The sequence below is a fragment of the Dendropsophus ebraccatus genome, chromosome 15 (assembly GCF_027789765.1).
Source record: "Dendropsophus ebraccatus isolate aDenEbr1 chromosome 15, aDenEbr1.pat, whole genome shotgun sequence".
NCBI classification, from domain to species: domain Eukaryota; kingdom Metazoa; phylum Chordata; class Amphibia; order Anura; family Hylidae; genus Dendropsophus; species Dendropsophus ebraccatus.
Window position 1 is genome coordinate 8,843,027 of NC_091468.1, and position 23,883 is coordinate 8,866,909.

General features: G+C 45.7%; 2 protein-coding genes across 3 annotated transcripts in view; one reads left to right on the forward strand and one right to left on the reverse strand.

The window, feature by feature from the left end:
• Positions 1 to 14,240, forward strand: part of RAB3GAP2 (RAB3 GTPase activating non-catalytic protein subunit 2) — a 62,745-nt gene extending 48,505 nt beyond the window's left edge. For both annotated transcript variants that reach the window (XM_069954165.1, XM_069954166.1), the window contains exons 31-35: positions 195 to 413; positions 8,529 to 8,618; positions 8,710 to 8,928; positions 11,346 to 11,504; positions 12,005 to 14,240. In XM_069954165.1, the coding sequence (XP_069810266.1) occupies positions 195 to 413; positions 8,529 to 8,618; positions 8,710 to 8,928; positions 11,346 to 11,504; positions 12,005 to 12,154 (837 nt within the window). In that variant the 3' untranslated portion in view covers positions 12,155 to 14,240. The remainder of the gene's footprint in view (positions 1 to 194; positions 414 to 8,528; positions 8,619 to 8,709; positions 8,929 to 11,345; positions 11,505 to 12,004) is intronic.
• Positions 14,241 to 16,356: 2,116 nt separating this feature from the next.
• The window catches only part of IARS2 (isoleucyl-tRNA synthetase 2, mitochondrial), a 48,905-nt gene continuing 41,378 nt past the window's right edge, over positions 16,357 to 23,883 (reverse strand). The window contains exons 17-23 of the mRNA XM_069955596.1: positions 22,347 to 22,472; positions 21,170 to 21,301; positions 20,721 to 20,827; positions 20,485 to 20,630; positions 19,207 to 19,397; positions 18,082 to 18,226; positions 16,357 to 18,012 (exon numbers count right to left, since the gene is read on the reverse strand). Of these exons, the coding sequence (XP_069811697.1) occupies positions 17,861 to 18,012; positions 18,082 to 18,226; positions 19,207 to 19,397; positions 20,485 to 20,630; positions 20,721 to 20,827; positions 21,170 to 21,301; positions 22,347 to 22,472 (999 nt within the window). The 3' untranslated portion in view covers positions 16,357 to 17,860. The remainder of the gene's footprint in view (positions 18,013 to 18,081; positions 18,227 to 19,206; positions 19,398 to 20,484; positions 20,631 to 20,720; positions 20,828 to 21,169; positions 21,302 to 22,346; positions 22,473 to 23,883) is intronic.

Here is a 23,883-nt window from a genome sequence, read left to right on the forward strand (position 1 = left end):
AATAACATATAAAAAAATTGTTTTGGCCGGAGTTGTCCTTTTAAGAAACATGTGATGGTGTCTCCACAGTATTTTTGCATACAAGACAGTGATGTTGTATTACCCTTCACCTGCCCCTTGTTCCCATGGTTTAGTAATAGGATGCTTGCTGATCATCATGGCTGTATGTCAGCTTCTGTGCTTGTTGTCCCCAGGCTGATGTCAGCAGTGAGGAGATGTCTCCGCCATTGCTGGAGGTAGAAGACGCCTGGATATCGGTGGAGGGGCCCAGCTCCATAGTGGAGCTGGCTCTGGAGCAGAAGCACATTCACTATCCTTTAGTAGAGCACCAGTTTGTGCTGTGCGCCATCATGTACGCCATCATGAGCTTCTCCCTCAAGTCTGTGAAACCTCTGGCGCTCTTTGACAGTAAGGTGAGTTATTATGGCTGCAGTTCAGACCTATTATGTTGTGTAAAAAGGACTGTAAATGGAGTATCAGACATGTCATTGCTCGGACATCAGTGCATTATGAGTTAAAGGGGTTATCCAGGCTTAGAAAAACATGGCCGCTTTCTTTCAAAAACAGCACATCTCTTGTCCTCAGGTTGTATGAGGTTCTGCAGGTCAGTCCTATTGAAGTGAATGGAGCTAAATTATAATACCACACACAACCTAAAGAAGAGTGGGGGGGACTGTTAAACAAAAAGTAGCTGTGCTTTTTTTTAATCCAGGATAATTTCTTTTAAAGGGGAACTCCAGGTAGAGGTAAAAAAAAATATGAAACTTCTGCAGACGCATAAAGCATTACTTACCTATCTATCCCAGTTTTGAAACTACTAAAAATCCATTTGTTTGTGGGGGGTAGTTGCTCTGCAATGCTTTCCCTCAGCTGATCATCACAGTCCCCCACCCACCACAATCAGTAAAATTAGTACTGCACATGCTACTTGCCGGTCAGAGATGAATCACTGAGGAGATTGGGGGATCCAGCCGCGCCTCCTGGGACATCACGCCCTGCCCCCTGTCTGCATCATCAGCCTGTGCTTAACAAACACACACAATGTGAGACGGAGGCCTGGAAGATTTGTCTCCTAAGGTGGGGATAGCAGAAGGAGCAGGAGACAATGTGGATTGGCACAGGGGCCATTTTTTTTTCACTTCCTGGATGTCTATCAGCTACCAGTGTGGCAGAACCGCACAGATACAGTAATACATTGTATGGGCACATTTATATAACTTTTAATGTACTTTTAATAGAAAACAAGTTTTTCTTATCTGGAGTTCCCCTTTAAGCATTTGCATGACAGAACATTATGTGTAGATAGATGCTGGAAAACCTGTCACCATGAGCTGCCCGTCAAGGCCCGAGCCGCGTGTGATCGCTTTGGTCTTGGTATCGATCACTGAGTCTTTGTGCTCATCGTCCTGCCTCTATGACGTCATCGGGTCACACGAGGACCTTGTACCGCTTACAGTCAGTAATTTGGGATTGTATGACTCCGGTTTGGCTCGTGTTACACTGAACGCATCTGTGTCATTAATCCTCTGTCCAGGACATTATCAGCACCATTAACCAGATTAATATATTGTGTGTGGTGTGGATTTATCCTGCAGAATATGACATTTTTAAACTCTGCTGATGACCCATAAAGCTTTGCTGGAAAACCCCATATATTGTCCTATTTATAGCCATGTAAGTTGATCAGGATTTGTTCTCCATCTATTAAAGGAATGATGTCTGACCTCAGGGAGATCAACCAAAATACAGCGTAGACACATCACTTTTCTCGGCATCAGTAAACGAGCCAGACGCAAAGGGGGGATGTCTCCAGTCAAGGAAACCACCTTCCAACAAGCCATAGTCAAGTAGGACCTGACCTGGAAAATACCCAGGCAAGGTATCCTTCCACAGACAGCTGTTTTGGGGTATTTGCCCCTTATCAGTGTGGAGCAGGATTTTGGCTAGTGCAAGCAAAGCCGAGTAAGTGCATTCAAAGGAAAGATGGATCAACCAAAGCATCGCAGAGACACCATCACATGTTTCTCAACATCAGTGTATCTAGGAACATTGCCCTCTGGGCAGACAAATATGAAACGGCTGTGGATGGACACCTTGCTTGGCTATTTCTCAGGTCAGGTGATAGTTGACTTTGGCTTGTTGGAAGATGGTTTTGCTGACTGGAGACCCCCTTTGCTTGGTGGTTCCTTCCCAGTAGAACAGGGGTAGAGAATAGAGATGAGCGTATTGGGTTCGGGTTCGAGTCGATCCGAACCCGAACGTTCGGCATTTGATTAGCTGGGGCTGCTGAACTTGGATAAAGCTCTAAAGTTGTCTGGAAAACATGGATACAGCCAATGACTATATCCATGATTTCCACATATCCTTAGGGCTTTATCCAACTTCAGCAGCCACAGCTAATCAAATGCCGAAAGTTCGGGTTCGGATGGACTCCAGCATGCTCCAGGTTCGCTCGTCTCTAATAGAGAACCTTAGCTCTCCAGCTGTGACATAGGAACAGACTCCATGGTGTCAGGCTGACCCCCCCCCCTGCGGAGCTGCTGCTACCTGCACTGGTCATGCATCATACTACGCTGCCCCCAATGGTTATCCATCTATAAGGATCAGGTGGACTTGTCCTTGTCTTCTCCCATCCATACACCCAGAGATAAGCGACGCTCATTGATCCAGATTAAAAGGAAAATGTGTGTTAATTCCTCTAAAAAGGACTGGGCTGTTTCCTGGCACCATGATACGGGACTTATATATGAGGACTAGGGCTGGGCAATTAATCGAATTAATTCGATTAATTCGCCCAGAATTTGAGAATCGATTTTGACTTTTTTGGAAAATCGAAAATCGATTTTCCCAAAAAATCATTGGATTTGGGCGCGCGGGCAGGCTGCTCGCATCCTCCAGCTACTGAAACAGCGTGAGGAGCGAGAGCGCCCAGCAGCGTCCTATGTCCCCGCCTCTGACCCGTTCCCATAGCCGGACGTGTACGCGCGCTTCCTCCCGGCCGCACATGGAGGTCCCCGGAGGAGGCTGCAGATACTGAAGCATCGGGTGATCGCTGCGGGTGCTGGAGCTGTACAGCAGCGACACTATCACCCGATGCTTCAGTATCTGCAGCCTCCTCCGGGGACCTCCATGTGCGGCCGGGAGGAAGCGCGCGTACACGTCCGGCTATGGGGGCGGGTCCGCTGCGGGGAGTAGTGCGGGCGGGAGGAGAGCGCAAGTGCCGGTGGTGTGCGCCCGCGCAGAGCGGATACACCAGGTATGTTCCCTCCTGCCCCGGTCTGCTCCATGCCCCTGCCGATCTGCCCCATGCACCCCCCAGTGTGCCCCATGCACCCCCCAGTGTGCCCCATGCATGTCCCCCAGTGTACCCCATGCCTTTCCCCCCTAGTCTGCCCCTTGCTCCCCATGCTCTCCAGCCCAGTGTACCCCATGCCCTTCCCCCCCAGTCTGCCCCATGCTCTTAGCTATGTCCCTGACCCTCAATTTTACCTGTACTATTACTACACCCCTCATCTTTACCTGTACTACTACTACACCCCTCATCTGTACCTGTACTACTATTACACCCCTCATCTGTTCCTGTATTATTACTACTACTACACCCCTCATCTATACCTGTACTACTACTGCACTCCTCATCTGTACCTGTACTACTACTACACTCCTCATCTGTACCTGTACTACTACTACACTCCTCATCTGTACCTGTACTACTACTACTACTACTACAACCCTCATCTTTACCTGTACTACTACACCCCTCATCTCTACCTGTACTACTAATACACCCCTCATCTATACCTGTACTACTATTACTACACCCCTCATCTGTACCTGTACTACTACTACACTCCTCATCTTTACCTGTACTACTACTACACCCCTCATCTTTACCTGTACTACTACACTCCTCATCTTTACCTGTACTACTACTACTACACTCCTCATCTTTACCTGTACTACTACTACACCCCTCATCTTTACCTGTACTACTACTACACCCCTCATCTTTACCTGTACTACTACTACATCCCTCATCTATACCTGTACTACTACTACATCCCTCATCTTTACCTGTACTACTACTACTACACCCCTCATCTTTACCTGTACTACTACTACACTCCTCATCTGTACCTGTACTACTACTACACTCCTCATCTTTACCTGTACTACTACTACTACACCCCTCATCTTTACCTGTACTACTACTACACCCCTCATCTTTACCTGTACTACTACTACATCCCTCATCTATACCTGTACTACTACTACACCCCTCATCTTTACCTGTACTACTACTACACTCCTCATCTGTACCTGTACTACTACTACACTCCTCATCTGTACCTGTACTACTACTACACTCCTCATCTTTACCTGTACTACTACTACTACACTCCTCATCTTTACCTGTACTACTACTACTACACCCCTCATCTGTACCTGTACTACTACTACTACACCCCTCATCTTTACCTGTACTACTACTACTACACCCCTCATCTTTACCTGTACTACTACTACTACATCCCTCATCTATACCTGTACTACTACTACACTCCTCATCTGTACCTGTACTACTACTACACCCCTCATCTTTACCTGTACTACTACTACACCCCTCATCTTTACCTGTACTACTACTACACCAGGCTCATCTATACCTGTACTACTACTACACTCCTCATCTGTACCTGTACTACTACTACACCCCTCATCTATACCTGTGCTACTACTACTACTACTACACCCCTCATCTATACCTGTACTACTACTACTACACCCCTCATCTTTACCTGTACTACTACTACACTCCTCATCTTTACCTGTACTACTACTACTACTACACCCCTCATCTTTACCTGCACTACTACTACTGCACCCCTCATCTGTTCCTGTACTACTACTACTACACCCCTCATCTGTACCACTACTACACCCCTCATCTTTTTTTTTTTTTTTTTTTCTTTAAAAAAAAACAAAAAAAAAACAAAAACAGACAAACCCCCCCCCCTCTGCCTGGCTATATTACCTCCTTATCCCTTTCTACCATTTTGACCATAGGTTTTCGTATTCCTCCATCTTCTTAAGTTGTAGGGCTTTTACATAATCCATCAATTTTAAACTCTTTATCTCTCTATTCCAATCCTCCAACGTTGGTAAGGTCGGGGATATCCACTTCCTTAATATACAGAGCCTAGCAGCGAACAATACTCTACTGACTATACATTTTTTCACCCTCGTGACCACTATCCCTCCCATATCCCCAAGAAGTGCAGTTTCTGGACAGAACTTCAACTCCACCCTGAGTCTATTTTTAATTTGACCAAATATTTCTTCCCAGTATCTTCTTAGTTTGGGACATCTCCACATCAGGTGAATTACATCCCCCCTATCCCCTTTACATCTATCACACAGATCCGTGTTTCTAATTTTCATCTTAAACAGCTTAACTGGTGTAAAGTGTAACCTTCTAATTATAAAAATCTGTGAAACTCTATGGTTCCTTCTCAAACTAACCTCTTTTATATTGCCCAGCACACTTCCCCAATCTATTTCACTAGTCCCCATATCTTCTTCCCAACTGAATCTAAATTTCTCCTCCAGTTTTGCATTTGCAGTATGAATTAACATCTTATAAATTTTCCCCACCGTGCCCTTAGCTGATTTCATTATATTATCATTAAGTAAAAAAAAATCCTCTACCACCAAGAATTCTTTCTCATTAACCCCTCTCTCCATGTGTTTAAGTTGATAGTACCGTAGAGTATCCCCCTTACTAAGGCCCCATTCTGCTGACAAGACTTCCAGGGATTTTAAATTACCAATTGGATCAAACATATGTTCTATCTTTATAACCCCCCGTTTTGCCCAAAATAACCAGTCATGGAATTTGTTAAACGGGGCCAAGTGCACATTAAACCACAAAGGCGTGAATTGATTACTCTTATCCACACCCACTATCTTTTTACAGTGTGACCATACTTTATTATATAAGTCATTTAGGGGGTCATTTTTTATCATGATCCTCCCTGCTTCTAACAATGCTGGTAAATCTGGACCACATATATCGGTCAAAGCTTGCCACTTGCCCCAAAAGTCATACTCCTTCCACTTCACAATGTACAACAATTGTGCCGCGAGAAAGTATAATTCAAAATTAGGGAGATTAAAGCCCCCTTCCTCCCATTTTTTCGTTAGGAACTCGTATTTTACCCTCGGGATTTTCCTTCTCCAGATTAGCTCATTACATAGACCCCTTATCTCTCTAAAAGCCTTCTTCCCCAGCCATACTGGACTATTGGCCAGGACATACAGGGCCTGTGGCAACACTATCATTTTTACTAGACCCACTCTGTCGGCCATACTAAGAGGAAACCCCTCCCATAGTCTAATTTTCCCCTGTATCTTCCTAATTAGGGGGAGCCAATTATGTCTATTATAGTCATATAGATCAGGTGAGAGTGCTATACCTAGGTACTTTATGGAAGCCCCCGGGGCACAGACCCTCACCTGCCCATAGTCCCCCCCATCACTGGCCCCCAGCATCATAAGTGAGGACTTACTCCAGTTTATGGCGAACCCCGAGTAACTCCCATAGATCCTAATTACCTCCATTACCTCTCTTAGTGAGGACCTAGCACTCCCCAGGAACAGCATCACATCATCCGCAAATAATGCAATCTTTTCCGTTCCCGACGAGTGCTCAAAGCCCCGAACGTTCCTAGAACATCTAATGTACTCGGCGAGCGGCTCCATTGCTATGGCGAACAAGAGGGGGGACAGGGGACACCCCTGTCTCGTACCTCTAGATAGCTGAAAAGGGTCAGAGACCTGCCCATTAACCATTACCCTAGCCCTGGGTTCCGAATAGAATAGTCTAACACAACTAATGAATCTTTCTCCTATTCCCATTTTCCTCATGACTCTCCATAAATAAGGCCATTCTACCCTATCGAAGGCTTTTGATGCGTCGAGGGTAAGAATAGCCTTACCCCCCGGGTCCTTCCGCCCCTCCTGAATATTACTAAAAGCTCTCCTGATGTTGTAGTAAACCCCCCTACCAGGGATAAATCCTGACTGATCTCTGTTTATAAGTTTCCCTATCACAACTTTCAGTCTATTAGTTAATATTTTAGTAGCCAGTTTCGCGTCCACATTGATGAGGGAGATGGGTCTGTATGACTCCGGGCCCCTAGATTCCTTCCCATCTTTTGGTAATACAATAATTACAGCCTCTTTCATGGAGTCTGGCACTCCTCATCTTTACCTGTACTACTACTACTACACCCCTCATCTTTACCTGTACTACTACTACACCCCTCATCTTTACCTGTACTACTACTACATCCCTCATCTATACCTGTACTACTACTACACTCCTCATCTGTACCTGTACTACTACTACACCCCTCATCTTTACCTGTACTACTACTACACCCCTCATCTTTACCTGTACTACTACTACATCCCTCATCTTTACCTGTACTACTACTACTACACTCCTCATCTTTACCTGTACTACTACTACATCCCTCAATTTTACCTGTACTACTACTACACCCCTCATCTTTACCTGTACTACTACTACACTCCTCATCTGTACCTGTACTACTACTACACTCCTCATCTTTACCTGTACTACTACTACATCCCTCATCTATACCTGTACTACTACTGCACTCCTCATCTGTACCTGTACTACTACTACACCCCTCATCTATACCTGTACTACTACTACACCCCTCATCTTTACCTGTACTACTACTACACCAGGCTCATCTATACCTGTACTACTACTACACTCCTCATCTGTACCTGTACTACTACTACACCCCTCATCTATACCTGTGCTACTACTACTACTACTACACCCCTCATCTATACCTGTACTACTACTACTACACCCCTCATCTTTACCTGTACTACTACTACACTCCTCATCTTTACCTGTACTACTACTACTACTACTACACCCCTCATCTTTACCTGTACTACTACTACACTCCTCATCTTTACCTGCACTACTACTACTGCACCCCTCATCTGTTCCTGTACTACTACTACTACACCCCTCATCTGTACCACTACTACACCCCTCATCTTTACCTGTACTGCTAATCCCCTCATCTGTACTACTACTAATACACTAGTACATAGGGCACATATTTGGGAAAACTACTTATATGGGGCACACAATGGGCTTGTCTACTACATAGGGGCACGGGAGGAGCACTGTTACACTGGGAAGCAATATGGTTGTTGTCTCAAACGTCTATAAAATAGTTTCTGATGCTGCAGGGAGAAAAATGTCCTGTTTGTTTAGCAAAAAGAGAAAAAATCGAGATTTAAATCGAGAATCGTCCAAAATTTTTTTAAAAATCGAGATTTTATTTTTTGGCCATATCGCCCAGCCCTAATGAGGACAGTGATGGCATTGAGAATATAAATCAGTAGTTTAAGGTATAATGGAGGTCATAATCCTTATATTACAAAACCAATCACATTGTTCTGTCTAAATACAGGGGAAGAACGCTTTCTTCAAAGATCTTACGTCAATTCAGCTGTTACCCAGTGGAGACATGGACCCCAGTATAGTCAGCCTACGACAACAGGTACGCTCCGGCAGCATTCTGACTTATGACAATGAGTAATAGGTTAAAGCCGTAGGATGTAGCAATGAATCGGTCATCTGTCTTGTCGCAGTTTTTGATGAAGTTGATCAGCGCGGCCGTCCAGGCTCAGTTCCAGACGCAGATCACAGTGAAGACGGAAGAAGCCAAATCCGAGGTGGAGCAGAATCCCTTGGACTGGCCGACAGTCGCTGTAGAGCTGGCGCCACAACTTCAAGTGAATGAAGACACGCTGCGACGACATTATGTGTGCGAGCTCTACAACTACGGTTTTGACCATACTGCGGAAGAGGTAAGGAGTAGCTTACTACACTCTATAGAGGAGAGCACCACCTGCTGGAGACACTTAGTACCAACCCTGTAACGTTTAGTCTGTTTATGGTGGTCTCAGCAGCCTGGATATAGGATGTGTATAGTTATGCACCGATTTTGTATTTTATTATTGTTTATTTGTTCATTTGCTTTATAGATGTAAAATTTAGCATCCTTTATATAGTATTCAGTAAATATTTGTGGGTGTAGAGTCTGTGTAAGTCCTGTAAGTAGCTGGCTGTACTGCTGCATCTGACATAGCTCTGTCAGCACAACCTTCCTGGCTGCTTAGAGCGGATGTCATCTGTCTTCTTTACAACCTGCTTTCTGCTCTCCCTCCTCCTTAGAGTCAGGAGGGTTTACACAGCAGAGCAGGCAGTGTCAGACTAGTGAGCGGGGAGAGCACACATGGGGTAGTCAGCAGGAAAACACATTGTCAGGGGACAGGAGATGACACAGAGGGGCTGTGTTAAAGGGCTCCCAGGGACGCTGCACAGACCTTGAGGATGGGTCATGTTGTGGGTTGCCAGCTCCATAGCTTCATGTCCTGGTAAAATGATGTATAATCCTGCGCAGGAGGCCGTGGGAGAGCTGTGAACTAGTCGTCTGGGCGGTGTCCGAGCTGTGACTAGTCAGCCTCTGCCTGTCTGCGCACTCTGTGGGGTTGATTGACAGGCAAGAAGGCCCATTAGAGGTGGGATTAAACATCATTTTACCAGGACATGAAGCTAACGAACCAGCAACCCCCGACATGATAGGAGATCAGTATTCAAGGTCCGCGCATTGCCCCTGGGAACTGAATCCGCACAAATGTGCAATTTGGTTGACTTTAAGGTGCCCAGACACTTTATAGGGGCTGCCGAACCTCTAAAAAGGAGATCTCACATGCTGTATGACAGAGGTGGGGAGTGTTAGACCTCCAGCTGCAAAACTACAATTCCCATCATGCCTTGACACCTAAAGATTGTCTTTGGCTGTCCAGGCATGATGGGAGTTTGTAGTTTTCCATTAGCTGGGGGGCCGAGGGTTCCCATCCATGCTGTATGTTATCAGCAGGTATAGAGCTGCGACTATGAAGAAATTGCTTGCCATGAACATCACCGCTCTTCCTGTGCAATGATTTCCATGAAGCCCTGCTTTGTGTCACATTTGTAAAAGCCCTATTACACGGAATGATTATCATTATTTTTATATTGTTTAAATTTAAATGCTGTTTCATATAAATGCAGGCAACAATCACATGGCCAACGAGAAAACGTTCATGTGTCGCTGGTTTTGTGCTGACCCCAAAATTATCTCTAATCGTTCCACATCGTTCGCTCTTTTGCTGGAATCAGATGGAGTAAACGATTATTGTAACGATCGTAACTAATGGTGTGGTTTAGGGTTCATTTACACAGAATGATTATCTGCCAAAGATTTAAGCCAAAGCCAGAAACCGACTGTAAAGAGATCAGGTTATAAAGGAAAGCCTGATATTTCCCCCCTTTCAAATCCATTCCTGGCTTTGGCTTCAAATCTTTGGCAGATAATCTTTCTGTGTAAATGGACCCTTACACAGAGAGATTTATCTGACAGATTTTTAAAGACAAAGCCAGGAATAGACTATCAACAGGGAACAGGCCATAAAGGAAAGACTGACATTTTTCCACTTTTCAAAGCCATTCCTGGCTTTGGCTTAAAAAATCTCAGATAATCTGTGTATGTAGACGCACCATAACGACTACTGTTCTGTATAATATGGTGAATGATTTTAAGCAGCTCTTGCTTGCAATTGCTTTGTCTAATAGGACCCTAAGGATACTACACACAGAACGATAATTGTCCGAATCGGCCCTGTCCGGCCTATTATCGTTCCATGTATATCGTTGAATTGTTGGCCAGCGACCATGCACCGCTACGTGTAACAGTGGTCCGCGGCTGACGATTAGCAAAGTAAATACATTACCTATCCATGGTCCAGGGCTCCTCCTGCACTCTGCTTCTCCCCGGGTCCCGCGATGCAGCTTCAGTCTTAGCTGACAGGCCCCTCAGCCAATCACAGGCCGGGACCGCAGGACCGCATGTCCATGCAGCCCTTGTTAAACGATTATCGGGCCGTGTAATAGGCCCAGTAAACGAGCGCCGATCGGCACTCGTTTACAGTTAATATCGGGCCCCTATCGGCCCATATAATACTACCCCAAGTCTGAGACCTCGAGGACGCCTTAACGTGGCGACATGGTACACTCTGTTTGATCAAATAGTTTGCTAAGATCCTCACTTTTTAATATCAGAGCAGGTGCTTACCGTGTGTACGCTGGGAGGAGTATATACGGTGAGCCCTTGCACCTGTAGGTTGCTGCTGCACTTTTTGTTTTTTTTCTCCTGACAAGTAAAGTCTTATGTTCCTCACAGGCCATCCTTCAAGTCATGGACAAAGAAGTTCTGGCTTCTCAGCTTCTAGTTCTTACAGGGCAGCGTCTGGCACACGCACTACTACACACTCAGACAAAGGAGGGCATGGAACTGCTGGCCAGACTGCCACCGACACTCTGCACGTGGATCAAAGCAATGGTGAGCAACAGCAAGGCCGGGTTCATGCCCTGTGCTGCTTTACAGCTCAGTTGCCACAAAGAAAGTCTGACACAAAACAGCAGTAAATACCAAGGTCCCCCCCCCCCCCCCCCCCCCCCCGTTCTCTGGTGTTACCTATAATAATAATAATGCGTATATATGCCAATGCACTTTACTTAGTTTGTTAGTTATGACCCCTGTCACAATATACATTTGCCCACCTGTATGCTTTGGTGGTATCGTCTCCGCCTCCACAAGTCAATGCAAGACCTTACAGGGATGCCAAGTCCAATAGGTGGCAGCAGAGAGCAAGGGGCTTGTACTACTGCAGGAGGGCTTTGTTACATATTCTGCCCCTTCCCCAATGGATTCAGTAAGTGGGTGAAATCCAATTGACTAGTAGATTGAAGCTGTGACCATACCTGCCACTCCTGTAATCTACAGCTGATTTGATGATGTAAACACTGACCTTAAATCCACTGTTATCCAATATCTTCCAGGATCCCCAAGATCTCCAGAACACAGATGTTCCCATCCCGACCACAGCTAAACTGGTGGACAAAGTGGTGGAACTGTTGCCGGAAAATCACGGCCAGTACGGCCTGGCCTTGAACCTCATAGAAGCAGTGGAAGCCATGTCTGCCTTGTGACCTCCCCCCCTCAGGGCTCTTGTAAATTATCTAGGGCTACACCAGCCATGATGTCTATGTGAAACTCTGTGTGTAATTAATACAATCACTGTTAATATTCTGTCACCCGGATAATATGCAAATATGTGATATATAAAGGAAGAACTGTTACGTGAAGACCACCCCCATTATTTATACAGCAGATTACCCACAATCCCTTGTCCTGCCTGTCCCTGTATATAGGAAGCCAGACACTACCGAAAACATGATCTACTGATGATACCCACAATCAAAGTGCTCTTAATAGCAGCCATAGACATTGTAAGGACCCCCCCGTCTGTAGTGCAGCCCCAGATCAGGGCCCTTCCTCTGTAGTGCAGCCTCAGATCAGGGCCCTTCCTCTGTAGCGCAGCCTCAGATCAGGGCCCCCCTTCCCCCCGAGATTGCTAGAATGGGATAACTTATCTTTTAAAACATTAATCTGCATCACTGACGGTAAAAAGTATTAAATAAACGGCCGCTATTTTAACAGGATTTGAGTTGTTGGTGTGATATAACAGTTCAACCTACAGAAACCCTCTGTGTGGATCCAGAGAAAGGCAAAACCCCCTGTGAGGCAAATGCCAGGTGCCCCATCAAAGGGAGAAAATTCCTTCCAGACACCAAAATGGCAATCAGAATAAATCCATGGATCACCATCCTACCACCAGAAAACAAGTGGCCATAATTTGGTATTTTATATTTTTCAGAAAAGGACCCAGGCTTCCCTTGAGGCAGCATTATTGTCTGCAGACACACTTTAGTTGTCAATGTATCAACTGCAAAATGGGCTAGAATTGCGGCTTGAAGTGGCCGTGTATGGAACTGTGCATAATGGATTGCCTCGAATGAGGCCACCAAAGAGCCCAGAACTGTTATGCTGGCGTTAAGGGTCACTCAGGACCTCGTCTGGAAAAAAGACTCCTTAGTGCAGGGACGACTGCTTGTCCATAGGAAGGAAGACCTTTGCTGAGGAAGTATCCAGTATCATCCCTAGAAAGGAGATCCTTTTGAGAAGGAACAAGTGAACATGTGGGTCGATCATCCACCCGAACTTGGAGGTTGTCCTAGAGCAAGGCGAGACCGGACAATCTCCTGCCGGGAGGGTGCATTTATGAAGATGTCCTCCAGGTACGGAACAGCTGAAATCCCCCTGGAGTGGAGCAGGGCCATCATCGTGGCAAGGACCTTAGTGAAGACCCTGGATACTTTGCCAAGGCCACAAAATTATAATGGGAATAGTGAATGGCGAAGCACAGGAAGCACTGATGAGATGTGTAAGAAGGCATCCTTGTGGTCTACTGGAGAGAGGAACTCTCCCTGTTCCAGGGATGCAATCACTGATTGAAGAAAGGTGCCGTTCGGAACTACTGGAGGCATATCCAACGGTTGAAATGTTTTAGGTCAAGAATGGGATGGACCGTGCCTTCCTTTTCGGGAACGACAAAGAGATTCGAATAAAAGCCTTGAAAACATTGGTCCAGTGGTAAGGGAATGATTACTCCAAGCAGTCTCCTCCCTTCTCCATCAAGAACAATGGACACTCTGACTGGATTCTCGGGTCGGATGAGAAGAAACAATCAGGAGGATTTAGAACTCTATAGAGTAGCGAAAGACACTTCCTCCTACACCCAGGAGTTTGATATGTGGGTAAGCCACTTGTCCTTGGAGAGGAGGAGCCTGCCTCCCACTTAAGAAGAATTGAGTGGGGGCAACCCTTCATGCGGAGAAAGTAAGAGTGGTGCCCTGCTTAGTTGGTTGTTGCTGAAAGAAACAACAGTGTGCCTGTGAGGTGCTGAACAAACAAAAGGAACGATAACGGGAAGAGGTTTGTCTGGAAGACTCTGGGCGACGGGATCGAGGCTTTTTCCTCTTGTAGCATCCTTAAAGCGGCACTTTGGGCGCTTCTGCCCAATAAACCTGCATACATTATAATTGTTAATGCTTTTTCCCTTCTCTGCATTTTGTAGATAGCCCCTATGTTAATCCAGGACGTAGGAGCATTTGGAGTGTTGCCCAATGGCCCAGAGCAACAGCAACAGGCAACAGTGACTAATACCCCTATTCCACGGAACGATTATCGTTCATAAACTCGCTCCAACGACTGCTCGTTAACGATCACTAAACATTTTTTTTTTTTTTTAGCGAACGATAACACAACGTGAACAATATATGTAGTGTAACGATTATTTTGCGGTCGTTACATGGTAGTTTAAAACGTTCGGGGGATCATGACCATACTTTTTTTAAACCTTTTTACGAACGACTGAAAGATTTCTAATTTTACGAACCAATTAGCGAATTATCTTTCAAAGACCAATGACTTTTTTTTCGACATGCTGAAAAACAATTTTGAGCGACAGTATAACGATTTCGCCTTTGTCAGTCGCTTTGTGGAATTGGTGTAAACGAGCGAACATCGTTAACGAGCGGTCGTTGGAGCGAGTTTATAAACGATAATCGTTCCGTGGAATAGGGCCTTAATTCATGCATGAAAAGTTAGTGACCAGTTAAAGCCAGATGTACGATCTGTCCAGGGTATGAGGATACGTGCAGGTAGAGATGGGTCTGAGTGATATGTATGAATCTTTAGTAGGTGTGATGCATATAATACCCCTATTCCACGGAACGATTATCATTCATAAACTCACTCCAACGACCGCTTGTTAACGATCGCTAAACGATTTTTTTATTTTTTTTTTTAGTGAACGATATATGTAGTGTAACGATTATTTTGCGGTCGTTACATGGTCGTTTAAAACATTCGTCAGGGTGATCATGACCATATGACACCTACTTTTTTTAAACCTTTTTACGAACGACTAAAGATTTCTAATTTTAGGAACCGATTAGCGAATTATCTTTCAAAGGGCCCTATTCCACAGTAACGATAATCGGCCGGATCGGGCCCATTCGGCCCGATTCGTCCGATTATCGTTCGGTGAAATAGAGAGAACGATCAGCCGATGATCGTGTCATCGGCTGATCGTTCATTTAGGGCCAGACCTAAAATCATCGTTTCCCCCACCGCGCATCGCTACGGTTGAATAGCGGTGCGCGGCGGGCGACCGACGATTTGAAAAGAAACAGCAGCAGCATCATCATACATTACCTGGCTGCAGGGCTTCTTCTCTGCGCTGTCTCCTCCCCGGGTCCCTCGCGCTCTATCTTCTGAATGGCCGGTCAGCTGGCGGTGCGCTCAGCCAATCACAGGCCGGGACCGCCGCGGCCTGTGATTGGCTGATTGTGGCCTGTCAGCTGACCGGCCATTCAGAAGATAGAGCGCGGGGGACCCGGGGAGGAGACGGAGCGGAGGACAAGCCCTGCAGCCAGGTAATGTATGATGCTGCAAGGACATCGGTAATGATGTCTTTGCAGCCCTCGCTCAACGATCATCGGGCCGTGGAATAGGCCCAGTAAACGAGCGGCGATCTAGCAGATCACCGCTCGTTCACATCGTTGATCGGGCCCTCCTCGGCCCGTGGAATAGACCCAAAGACCAACAACTTTTTTTCGACATGCTGAAAAACAATTTTGAACGACAGTATAACGATTTTGCCTTTGTCATTCGCTCGTTTACACCAATTCCATAAAGCGATTATCGTTAACTAGCGGTCGTTGGAGCGAGTTTATGAACGATAATCGTTCCGTGGAATAGGGCCTTAACACTTCTACTTTTAGACAATTATCAGTTAATAGACATTCTTAATGAAAAAGTACACCAATAAAAAAAATTGCTTGAAGGCGGCCATGTCTAGAAAGGACAGTGGGGCATTTTAAAGGGGTATTCCTATCTGGACAACTTATCCTGTGGAAAGGGCATAACCAAGATTGCAGGGGTGCTCCCTACAATCTGGAGAAATGGAACCCTGAAATCAAAGCGGCTGTCTGCAGATAGGGCAAGCTCCTTTACTGCAAGGTGTCTAATCTAAGTAAATGGCTGGGGGCAGGGAGTCACTATGACCATTTATCTAGAAATTTTAGTTCTATTTGTGTCAAAGTGAAAATTTTCCTGACTTCCACAGGTGCATAATAACCATCATGTCTTCTGCCACCCAAAGGACTGTAGATGCTGGAATAACTTTTCATTTTATGCTGTGAGGCCCTGACAAAATCTGATGGGAACAGCAGCCTCTAACTAGAAGGAACTTGACCAACAAAGAAAGAAAATTCATACATTTTTTTAAATAAAGCAACTTTATTTAGATCTGATCCTGAGCTGCACACACACCCTGTCTGTTCTTCACAATATATAAAATATACAATCCTTTATTATATTATCTGTACACATACCGGAATCTTCTGTCATCAATTACATCTTGGTGTTAAAAGCCAAGACTGCAGGTTGTCATAGCAGTGACCCTCCGCCTGGGGCAAAACTACTAACCATCATTCCTGGCAGCTAAAGCTTTGGTTGTCCAGGCATGAGGGTAAGCTTGAAAGCTGCTGGTATGATACCTGTGAATTAGACTAATGTTGGAGACATAGCAATCTACATAGAGTATCCAGACAATAATAAGGCCTTGCCCTGCTGGATTATATGACTTCATTGCACTGCCCATGGTTTGTGCATCATGTTGATGTTAGATCACCGATAGTCGCAATGTGGTTCCACAATCAACCATAATCAATATGGAAGAAGCACTGTCTAGGGAATGCATTATGGGTATTATTGTCTCTATAACAAGATAATAACCCTGTGTTAGTTACACTGAGCCTAACTACATCCAAAAGACCCCCAAAGTATAACACGGGAGGGGAGGTGAAAAGAAAGGGTGTCCTAGGTTGCTGGAGTCACACATGCCGCCTCCCAGGGAACAGTATAGAATTTGTAAGACAGTCCATGGAGTGTAAAGTCACATTTTCCTTTTCATAGCGACTAGAGATGAGACTCTCGAGCATGTTTGGGTCCTTCCGAACCTGAGCATTTGATTGCTGGTGGCTCAAGAAGGTGGATGCAGCCCTAGGGTATCCTGGAAAACATGGATTCAGCTTATGGCTGTATTCACGTTTTCCAGGATTCTCCAGGGATGCATCCAACTTTTCCAGCCACCAGTAATCAAATTCCACTTGCTCGGATTTTGAGCTTTTTTTTTTCTTTTTTCCCTTTAGCCATATTAATAGCTTTTTGCAAATATCTTGATAAAGAAATATTTTACTGGTGACATCACTGAGATTAAAAAAAAGTTTAGTTCTATGGGGATTTGGTCACATTGAGCAGGTTGTTATACAGAGCTGTGGGAGAACTTGTTACCTATACTGGACTGAGTAGTCAGGTGACAGCCCTGCATACTGTAAGGCTATGTTGTTGCTTATAGATAAAACCATCTTGGCAGGCCATGGCTATATGATGCCCTGCACAGTTTTATCAGTACTGTGCATGGGTGGCATCTGCAGCATTACAGCATACCCCAAAGTACATGGGATTCATTGCACCAATCTTATAACACTAGACTGGACTTGTGACCGGCTGCAATGGAAACATCCGTTCTTCTCCCACTTATTAGAATACATGATACGGGCATTCCCTGGTTATAAGTGCTGCAACCACCAGTACAGACATAAAAAATACCAGTCCTTCTGTATATATCAGCACATACTTAGTATATGCATCAGTGGATGATGGCTCCCGGAAGTCTCCAATAGGGAGAGGAGACACAAGGCACCTGCTACATGGCTGCATTCAGGCTACTGACTCCATTTTCCAGCAATGGCCTCCAGGCAGCGGGGGCAGGGGCTGAGGGCCGACCCGGCAGTAAACTTCCTGCAGCGCGGGCAGCGTTCTTTGGTGCTCGGCTGAATTATGACTTTATATGTCTCCTCCTCGCAGATGTCACCACCTGGAAAAGAACAGGTTAAACTATGTAATCTGTACCAAAATGGTGAGTGTGTAGAAGCAATGTTCCTACCTTCCAGGTTGATGAGGAAGGACCCTTTAAGGACTGTGGCCCCTGCAGGAAGATCCACAGGGACCTCGGTCAGCAGACTGGTCTGGGACGCCATCAATAATTCATTCAACTGCGACGTGCTGGATGTCTCTTCTACCTGCAGAGTCTGAAATACAGAGACGATGGGATAAGGGAGGCTATAACAGAAGTGTATGGTAATACAATTAGCTGCTATTTACAGTGGTACCTTGGATTGAGAGCGTTTTCCAAGAAGAGCTCACAGTTTTGGGAAGGGGAGTGGGAGAGGGACATAGTCTGCATAGCGGGGTCTACAGCCCTGTACTCTGACCCAGGAAGTCTCCCTCGCCTTCCAAATCATAGCAGATCCACTTCAGGCTGGGGCTTACATCAGGGGACAGGACTGGAGGTAATCTCTTCATAACTGTAACCCCTCTCTCCCCGGACAAAGAGCGGCTACATAGTGCCCACATCTGTCCTGCTCATTCCTTCATGCTCCCTTGTGTTTTCCATCCTCTCCATTGCTGCTATAATGTGTCTGCACTTACACTAAGCCATTCACACTGCTGTATAGAAAAAGTTTCTGTCACTGTCCTCCTGCACAGCTCTGTGATTGGTCCATGCAGAACACACACCCCTTCCCCTCTGACAGAAGTCTTGCTTCTCTATTCTATTCTGTGGAACCAATTATTTGAATTTCAATGATTTCTCATGGGAAATTTTGCTTTGGTTTAAGAGTGGATTTGGATTACAAGCACGGTCCTAGAACAAATTATGCTTGTAATCCAATGCACCACTGTATATGTAAAGCTGACTACCAGATAAACCCAGCACATGTTAGGAAAAGCAACTGGGTCAAACATTTAGTTACAATTCATCTGATCGCTACTTTTCTGCCATTAGGGGGCAGTCTATTGGTCCCCAAAGACCGCAAATGTTAAATAGTTCCATATAGAAGCCACACATAGTTGTAATAAGCATAACTAGAGTAATAGTACAACTCCCAGCATGCTGAAAATGCATGCTGGGAGTAGTAGTGTACCCAATGTTATAGTATGGCAGCAAATAGCATTTCTAATATCCACCTAGATAAATCATTGAGCACAATAGACACAGTTGGATTCTCACCTCCATTAGCTCAAACAGCAGGCCGGGATCAATGACGACAGAGAGCTCATACTCGACTGTGTTCTTGCCAGGTACTGCCCCAAGGAAGAGATTCCTCATAGAACAGGCGGCCTCCACGGCTTCCACCAAACCCGGCTTCTTCCATAGAGAATTCGGCACAAACCACCCGCTGCGGAAAACGCTATCACCATCTAAGTGGATGCAGAAAATGTATGTAATAGTGCTGGGGAAACCCTAGAATGATCCCCAGAAACAGGACTTTTATACTAAGAAAAGATGTAAAATGTTCTGCGGCCAATGTCTGGCTACGATTCCTAGCGCTGTGCCCAGGGGGAGAGTGAAAAAAATAACACACACTTGCCTTCCTATCTCCTGCCTGTATGCAGCTCTAGTCCCTGGGAGGTAAGTGCATGTCAGTATATACAGTGAGTACACAGGGAGCTGCTGTCAGTATATACAGAGAGTACAGGGAGCTGCTGTCAGTATATACAGTGAGTACACAGGGAGCCGCTGTCAGTATATACAGTGAGTACCCAGGGAGCCGCTGTCAGTATATACAGTGAGTATACAGGGAGCAGCTGTCAGTATATACAGTGAGTACACAGGGAGCTGCTGTCAGTATATACAGTGAGTACACAGGGAGCCGCTGTCAGTATATACAGTGAGTACACAGGGAGCCGCTGTCAGTATATACAGTGAGTACCCAGGGAGCCGCTGTCAGTATATACAGTGAGTATACAGGGAGCAGCTGTCAGTATATACAGTGAGTACACAGGGAGCTGCTGTCAGTATATACAGTGAGTACACAGGGAGCTGCTGTTAGTATATACAGTGAGTACACAGGCAGCTGCTGTCAGTATATACAGTGAGTACACAGGGAGCTGCTGTCAGTATATACAGTGAGTACAGGGAGCTGCTGTCAGTATATACAGTGAGTACACAGGGAGGTGCTGTCAGTATATACAGTGAGTACACAGGGAGGTGCAGTCAGTATATACAGTGAGTACACAGGCAGCTGCTGTCAGTATATACAGTGAGTACACAGGGAGCTGCTGTCAGTATATACAGTGAGGACACAGGCAGCTGCTGTCAGTATATACAGTGAGTACAGGTACTAAAACTATAAACTGAACTATTTTATAACCTGACCAATCCCTTTAAATAATGCTGTGGATATGCAGCGAAAGTATAACCTGCCCTGCCCCCCCTCCCCTCCTGCCCTGCCCCCCCCCCCCCCCTACTGCCCTGCCCCCCCCCCCCCCCTATCCCTTCCTATACCTTTTTTATATGGCAGGTACTGGAACACTTCTTCTGCTAAATGCGGGAGAATTGGTGCGAAGGAGCGAACCACAATGTCCAGGGTCTCGGCCAGCGCTGTTTGACAGGAGCGACGCTTGGGGTCTCGCTCTTCTTCACAGTAAAGCCTACAGGCAGCATAAAATACAGCAGAAGATTAACAGCGCCATCTAGTGTTACACATCATAAACTGCAGACACTGCAGGACGGAGACTTACCGATCTTTGATTATACTGAAGTAGAAGCTGGACAGGTCTCGTGTGACCAAGGCTTCCAGCAGACGGATCACCTTCCCAAACTCATAGTTCTTGTAGGCCTCGGTGACCTGGAAAAATGACAGGAAGATCCCTGATGCCACCGTCTATGGATGGGGGGGGGGGCTGATGTCCACAGTCATATCTGAAGGCTCTTTATGGGTTGGACACGGACTTACAGGCTACCTATAGGGGGCACTGTCCTTATCCTATTGTGCAGTATGGAGGGGGGGGGGTATGCGCCATGGTGCTCTCTGGGGGGGGGGGGGGGCTGATGTCCACAGTCATATCTGAAGGCTCTTTATGGGTTGGACACGGACTTACAGGCTACCTATAGGGGGCACTGTCCTTATCCTATTGTGCAGTATGGAGGGGGGGGGGGGGGGGTATACGCCATGGTGCTCTCTGGTTACCTTGCTGCCGTAGTCCTGGAGCAGATGCAGCATATACTGGTCTATTATATACATCTCAGGTCCAGGGATGGCGTCAGTCTCAGGGTTGAATCCGGACAGGTTGCCGAGCATAAACCGCACCGTGTTCCGTAACTGCAGGATGAAATACAGTCATGTGAGGAAGTGACAGGCTGCAGCAGGACTGCTCTGTATGAACAGTCACCAACGAATACATCCAGATGACCCTCAGCAACATATGGAGACAAAATACAAGAGCCGGAGCAGAACGTCCCCCCGCAGCGCTGCCCCCATCATCATCACCTCTACCAGGAGATAACACGATGTCTGCCTCCTGACACCAGCGCTGTGGGTTATTCAGGATACAGGATAGATGTGTGATCACTGGGGGGTCCGACCGCTGGCACCCCTCCACATTGCCTCCTGTTTACTGGATGACGCACATGAGAAATGCTCTGAACACTAGGGGGCAGCACACTGTGCACAGTAACGGAGTATGACAATAAAAGAGAAGTTTTATTATTGGACGGCTTATCTGTACACGGCTGATCACTGCCCTGCTGATCCTTCAGCTCTGACCGCAGGTAACCTCATCTCATCCGCTCAGGTGACAGGCCTGACCTTAAAGGGAACCTGTCAGCATGATACAGTTATCCAGGCTCCTGGCATCATGTTATAGAGCAGGAGGAGCCGAGCGGATCGATATATAACATTGTAGGAAAAGATTCAGAATATCTGGTAACTTATAGACTTCCTGCCCATTCTGGCTTTGGAGCACAGTGGGCGGGCCTATTGCTGGTTTCTGATTAGGACCGCCCACTGGACTACTAAAGCCAATAATGAGAGATGTTTTAATCAATAAATTATAAGTTATACTGATTAATTTACTTTTTTATATGCTCATCTCCTCCTGTTCTATATCACAATGCCGATAGATCAGACTGCATATCTGACGTGACCGATTCCCTTAAAGGGGCATTTTTAACCAAACATGGATCAAGTATTACAGTCTTTCCTATGGTTGTCATTCTCTTTAGTACGCGTCATCTCTCCCCTGCTCCGGTACACGCCCGGGGTGGGGGGCTCTATGGGCAGCTGCATACGGCTCCCCCTCAGGTCACATTCTATATAACCATTACATGATCACTGGATGGACGTCCTGTCTGTACAGGAGCGTTACCTTATTGATGTCCTCCCGGGCTGAGTTTAGGACTGTCGGACCGATCATTACTTCTGTAAAGACATTGGATTCGGCCACCCACCAGCGCAGGACGTCTGCCCCGTAGGCCGGCTCCTTTACTTTATCCTAGAAACAAAAAGGTGCAGAAAACTGAATTCTATAATCCGGCATCCTAAAGCGCAGAAACAGCACAATTACAAGACCATCGGATATAAAGCATGTGGGGTGCTTCTGGTTCCTTCACTCTTTAGGACTTTCTAATAATTAAGGGCCCTATTCCACCGGACGATTATCGTTTGCATAATCGTTAACGATTAACGATCTCAAACGACCGCTATTGCGAAAGACCTGAGAACGTTCACTCACTTCCATGGAACGATAATCGTTACTTATGATCGTAATTGCGATAGTTTTTCTTCGCTATTTCTTCGCTATTGCTTTCGTATCTATTGCGAATGACCGAACGATGTCTTATTCAATGCAAACGATTTCCAAACATTTTGCGAACGAGCAACGATAAAAATAGGTCCAGGTCTTATAAAGCGATCAACGATTTCTCGTTTGGTCGTTAATCGTTAACTGCATTTCAACCGAATGATTATCGTTTAGATTCAAACGATTTAACGATAATCTGAACGATAATCGTCCAGTTGAATAGGGCCCTAAGAATGTTAAAAAGTTAAAGGGAGATTCTGCTTGTACCCCAGCATTTCCCAGGATACAACTACATGACACCTCTGTACACATGCTGGGCGCCATTCACATTCAGCATCTGCCAGCAAGAAATAAAACCTGGAATTTTAAAGAAAATCTCTATTATTTGTATAGAAACGGAACATCCGTGCAGAGGATTTGAAATTCTGTATCAGGAAAAAGGAACTCTGATCGCTAAGGAGGGAAGGAGGGGAGGAGGAGGGGGTCATGGCGTATTTTGTTGCAGATTTTCCCGATTGACTTTAAAATGGAATTTAAAAATCTGTAACTGCAGATTTTTAAAGGGGTACTCCAGCAAAAAAAATCAACTGTCAGAAAGTTATGTAGATTTACTTCTTTTAATAATCCCCAGTCTTCCAGTACTCATCAGCTGCTGTATGTCCTGCAGGAAGTGGTATATTCTCTCCAGTCTGACACAGTGCTCTCTGATGCCACCTCTGTCCATGTCAGGAACTGTCCAGAGCAGCAGCAAATCCCTATTAGAAACCTCTCCTGCTCTGGACAGTTCCTGACATGGGCAGAGGTGGCAGCAGAGAGCACTGTGTCAGACTGGAGAGAATACATAACTTCCTGCAGGACATACAGCAGCTGATAAGTACTGGAAGACTGGAGATTATAAAATAAAAGTAAATTACAAATCTCAGCACTTTCTGGCACCAGTTGATTTTTAAGAAACCCTAAAGGTCTATCGGAGAATCGATCAGCCTGGAAATAGATGACAATAAAATGGGCGGCTATGGACTCCCCATAAGCAGCCTGGAAACATGACGCAGGTAACAGACAGACTCTCTGGGGTTTAGAATCAAGCAGCATCTAAAAACTA